General features: G+C 34.8%; 1 protein-coding gene and 1 long non-coding RNA gene across 3 annotated transcripts in view; one reads left to right on the forward strand and one right to left on the reverse strand.

The window, feature by feature from the left end:
- LOC107720812 (uncharacterized) overlaps positions 1–863 on the reverse strand; it is a 6,275-nt gene extending 5,412 nt beyond the window's left edge. Inside the window, exon 1 of the long non-coding RNA XR_001637645.1 lies at positions 756–863. This is a non-coding gene — a long non-coding RNA (uncharacterized LOC107720812). The remainder of the gene's footprint in view (positions 1–755) is intronic.
- Positions 1–3,949, forward strand: part of LOC107720811 (DENN domain-containing protein 2D-like) — a 17,144-nt gene that overhangs the window by 1,842 nt on the left and 11,353 nt on the right. The window contains exon 2 of one of the 2 annotated variants that reach the window (XM_016528640.1): positions 3,822–3,878. In XM_016528640.1, the coding sequence (XP_016384126.1) occupies positions 3,830–3,878 (49 nt within the window). In that variant the 5' untranslated portion in view covers positions 3,822–3,829. Of the gene's footprint in view, positions 1–3,801; positions 3,879–3,949 lie in introns of those variants that run through there. The other variant, XM_016528641.1, reaches the window with a different exon arrangement.

A 3,949-nucleotide genomic window follows, 5' to 3' on the forward strand; every position in this document is an offset into this window, starting at 1 on the left:
AAGTTTTATATATTGATGACTCTCACCATATGGCTTTTTTGAATTTCGTGTGGTGAGAACAGCGCAAATTCAATAACTTCCTAATCAGATAAAACATATTGGTGTTTCACTATAGTGCACTGAGAAAATGATTTACATAACATGCATGATCTCAGAAGACATTTTCTATCAATATCCCTACTAGCTCCTTCATTTATAAAAGCTTGTTACCTGACAGTCAAAATAATGGACAATGGGAAAAACACATTAGCTTGAGTCATAAGGTGCTATATTTCCCTCTAGAGGTCGGGGCAAGCAGGTCCTGTGTTTCTTTAGTGTTTAGGGAAGTAATCTAAAAATAACTAATTTCAGTCCTTCTTCTAGACCTGAAAGGTAAGAGAACTTATTGTAAAAGTATTTACCATTTTATGACTCGTACCAAAAGAAAAATGACTCTGGGGTGAAATGCAAGAATTATGTCCTGTTACAAGCAGGATCTTTACACACAAGTGACACAACTGCATTAAAACACGACGCATTGACCTGCTAAAGCCCTGCCGCGTTGAACAACAGTCCTCCTGTACAGAAAGGAGAAACTGTCATTTACATAATGACCCGTTTTAAGGTAAGGGTGTGCACCACACACGTGTTGATGCTTGTCTGCTGACTGACGTCAACCACTGCACTCCACACTCAATCTAGAACAGGTCTCAAATTCAAGCTCAGTTTGTCTCGGTTCATAGTTCTGTGCTGAACACAGATCTGTATGCATTTACCTGTAGTTTAAAAGCTCAGTGTCAGTCAGCAATAATTTTGTGGGACCTAAATCGTTCCAGTTGCGTTTTTATGAAGTCTGTAACGTACCTAGATGCGCTCGTAACGCAATTTCGTTCAGCGTAACGTTGTGCGCAATCTGCGCATGCTCTGAGAGACTGAGGTAACGCGCAACGTGAATTTAATTCTTCAAATATTCGATTAAACATTTATACATGGACAAACAGATTTTATGTCCTACAAAAAATTTGATTTGTGCATTCTCTCGCAAAACTTGTCACATGAGGTGGGAGGAAAAACTGATTGTACGAGTAAATAACTTTATTTCTTCTATGAAGAATATTTTGCAGAATTCCCAGACTGCCATACAATAAAAAGTGACTGACTATAAAATACAGATGATTACAACTATCCAAAACATCACCGTAAAAGCAGTCCAAATTACTTGTGCGCCGTTTACACAAAAATGTAAAGTCATAATTACCATGAAATTTTGGGTGAACAATTCCTTTAACTGATAAAAGTTCAAACTAATCCTGAAAAAGCATTGCCATAACTTAAGGTGAACATGTTATTCCAGTAAATGTCTTTTTAGGGTCTGAGTGCGTTTTTGTTGTATGAGACATGCAAGAACATCTGTTTGCTAAGCCTTCTTTAAAAAAAAAAAAGAATTGCACTCCTCTGAGCTGTTTTGAGTCAAAATGAACTTTCACAAGAGATTTGAATGAATATTTTGGGCTAGAAGCCTGAGGTCAGATCTTGTCATCAAAATCTCCCTCACTGATGCAGCGCAATCTGAATTTTATTGTGATAAGAGACAAACAACTGAACAAAAAGGAATAAAGTATAGAGATCAATGTTGAGGAGCTATTTAAAACAACTACTGTCCCACCACATTCATCACATGATGAATGGCCTTTAATTTGGAATAATGAGAGAGCGAGAGAATGAGTGGGTGAATGAATGGATGTTAATGATTGATTGATGTTTGAAGGAGGAGTCAAGGAAGAGGATATTCTCCTTTTCCCAGCAGCTGACACAGCCTCTGTCTGTCTATTCATATCTGAGCCATAAAGGACAGAAAACCAGGATTCTCTGATACCTGTCCAAATATTGTTATTTTGCTATTAGAGATTCAACCAAGGTATATTATAATAGAAGCCTATAGACAGCTTTATAGGGGACTGGTGGAAAACTCTATCCAATTTCTGATCTACACTGAAATTAAGGCTCCAAACAGCAGCTGTGCCACTGTCTGCATCTGAAATAATATAAATGAGCTCTTTAAGGCCCAAATCTACATTCGTTTGGAACAACCACCGCATACAAAAGTCATAAAGCGCATCCTCAAAATTTTCCCACATAACTGCTGAGACGGAGTCACTGGGGCAACAGGAAGACCTACTGCTGACCTGAGGTCATCCTGTGGGGAATACAGTCAGCTATAAAAAGACCTAGAGTATACTAACGACCATGTCTTTCACAAAAACATGCCAATAAACGTATGGGAGAGGATGATGATTCTTGTTTAAGAGACTGGGAATAAACATGAGCGTTACCAGGACAGAACTTGATACAAACCTAAATGAACTATTTATTAATATTGAACACAACATTTAATTATATTATGAAATTATTGAAATAAATAATAATACAGTGACAATGTTTCAGGTATTTTTGTGAATGTAGTCAAACATATTAACAATATTTTATGGTAAATTATTATTATTAAATATCAAAATCCATTCAAATGTTTGGGGTTGGAAAGATTCATTAATGCTTTTGAACGAAGGCTCTTATGCTAATCAAAGCTGCATTTATTTAAAAAAAAATATTGTGAAATATTACTATTTAAAATCACTGTTTTCTATTATAATATATTTTAAAATATAATTTATTCTTGCAATGTCAAAGCTGAATTTTCAGCGTCATTACTCCAGTCTTCAGTGTCACATGATCTTCAGAAATCATTCTGATTTGGTGCTCTAGAAACCTTTCTTTTTTTTTTATCAATGTTGAAAACAGTTAAGGTTCAAAAGAACAGCATTTATTTGAAAGTTAAATCTTTTGTAACATTATAGATGTCTTTACTGTCAATTTTGATAAATTTAATGTGTCCTTGTTGCATACTAACCTCAAACATTTGAATGGTAGTTATTTTAATAACACTTGCAATTTTATAAGCATTTGTAAGTGTTCATATTTTAATGTAAATATTGCAATTATTTTTACAGTATTACAGTAAACTTATAGTTTTCTGTTTAAATGTAAAAGGATTTCACTGACAATTAACCATTTAACAAGTTTTCCCTGATGCATTTTACGTTTTTTTCCCCCCATTAAAATTACTAACATTATTCATGTAGCAACAAAGAATTTATATAAAATTACTGTTTTATGCAGATTGTTTTTCTGCATGTGGCTTTATGGCATTGTATGTAGTATGTTAAAGACAGCTCTGATTTCTGGCTCAGATATGATTGCTAACCCCGTGTGATGCTATGTATGTTTGACATACAAAAAACCACCACAATTCTGATACTTCCTGTGGTGGAGTGGCCTTTGAAGGGTGCAAGAGTTGCAGTATGTAAGCAAAAACAGTTCAAATGTTCACATGATTTAATTTAGTTAAGTTTGCTTCTCTACAACTGGTGCATAGGGACTCCTTATGAAGTATGGGTTGAAGCACAAGGTTAATTAGGCTTTTTCATAAAAACGTAAATGCACAAAAATAGAGTTGGTGTTTATTGGCATTGGGAATAATGGAGCAGCTATGAGGTTGCTCATGTCTGTGATCTCTGCACACCTGCAGTAAAGGGAGTGTCAAGAAGACTTACCATTAATGACAAAGAGTCGGCAAGTTAATATTCACTTAAGGACCCAAAAGACTATGACCTTGGTCTTTGGGAAAAAACCATGGAAGTTTCTCACATTGAAGGAACTTTAACTTAAGTCAAGGTTCTCTCTGATACATTATTAGTTACATCGCAAATAATTTCTTTCTGATTGTGACTGAGATGGAAGAAACTTGTGACTTGATGAATAAGTGTATACATGCCTTTTTGTAGGTGACACAATGACATCACCCAGGAGAACCTGGACGTTCTCCTCAATGCGTTCAAAGAGTAAGTAGTTTATGAATTAAATTTAATTGTAATAAATAATAATATTTAAATTTTGTATTAATATATATATA

Source organism: Sinocyclocheilus rhinocerous, unplaced genomic scaffold, assembly GCF_001515625.1.
Source record: "Sinocyclocheilus rhinocerous isolate Xijiao unplaced genomic scaffold, SAMN03320098_v1.1 scaffold2828, whole genome shotgun sequence".
In the NCBI taxonomy this organism is placed as follows: Eukaryota; Metazoa; Chordata; class Actinopteri; order Cypriniformes; family Cyprinidae; genus Sinocyclocheilus; species Sinocyclocheilus rhinocerous.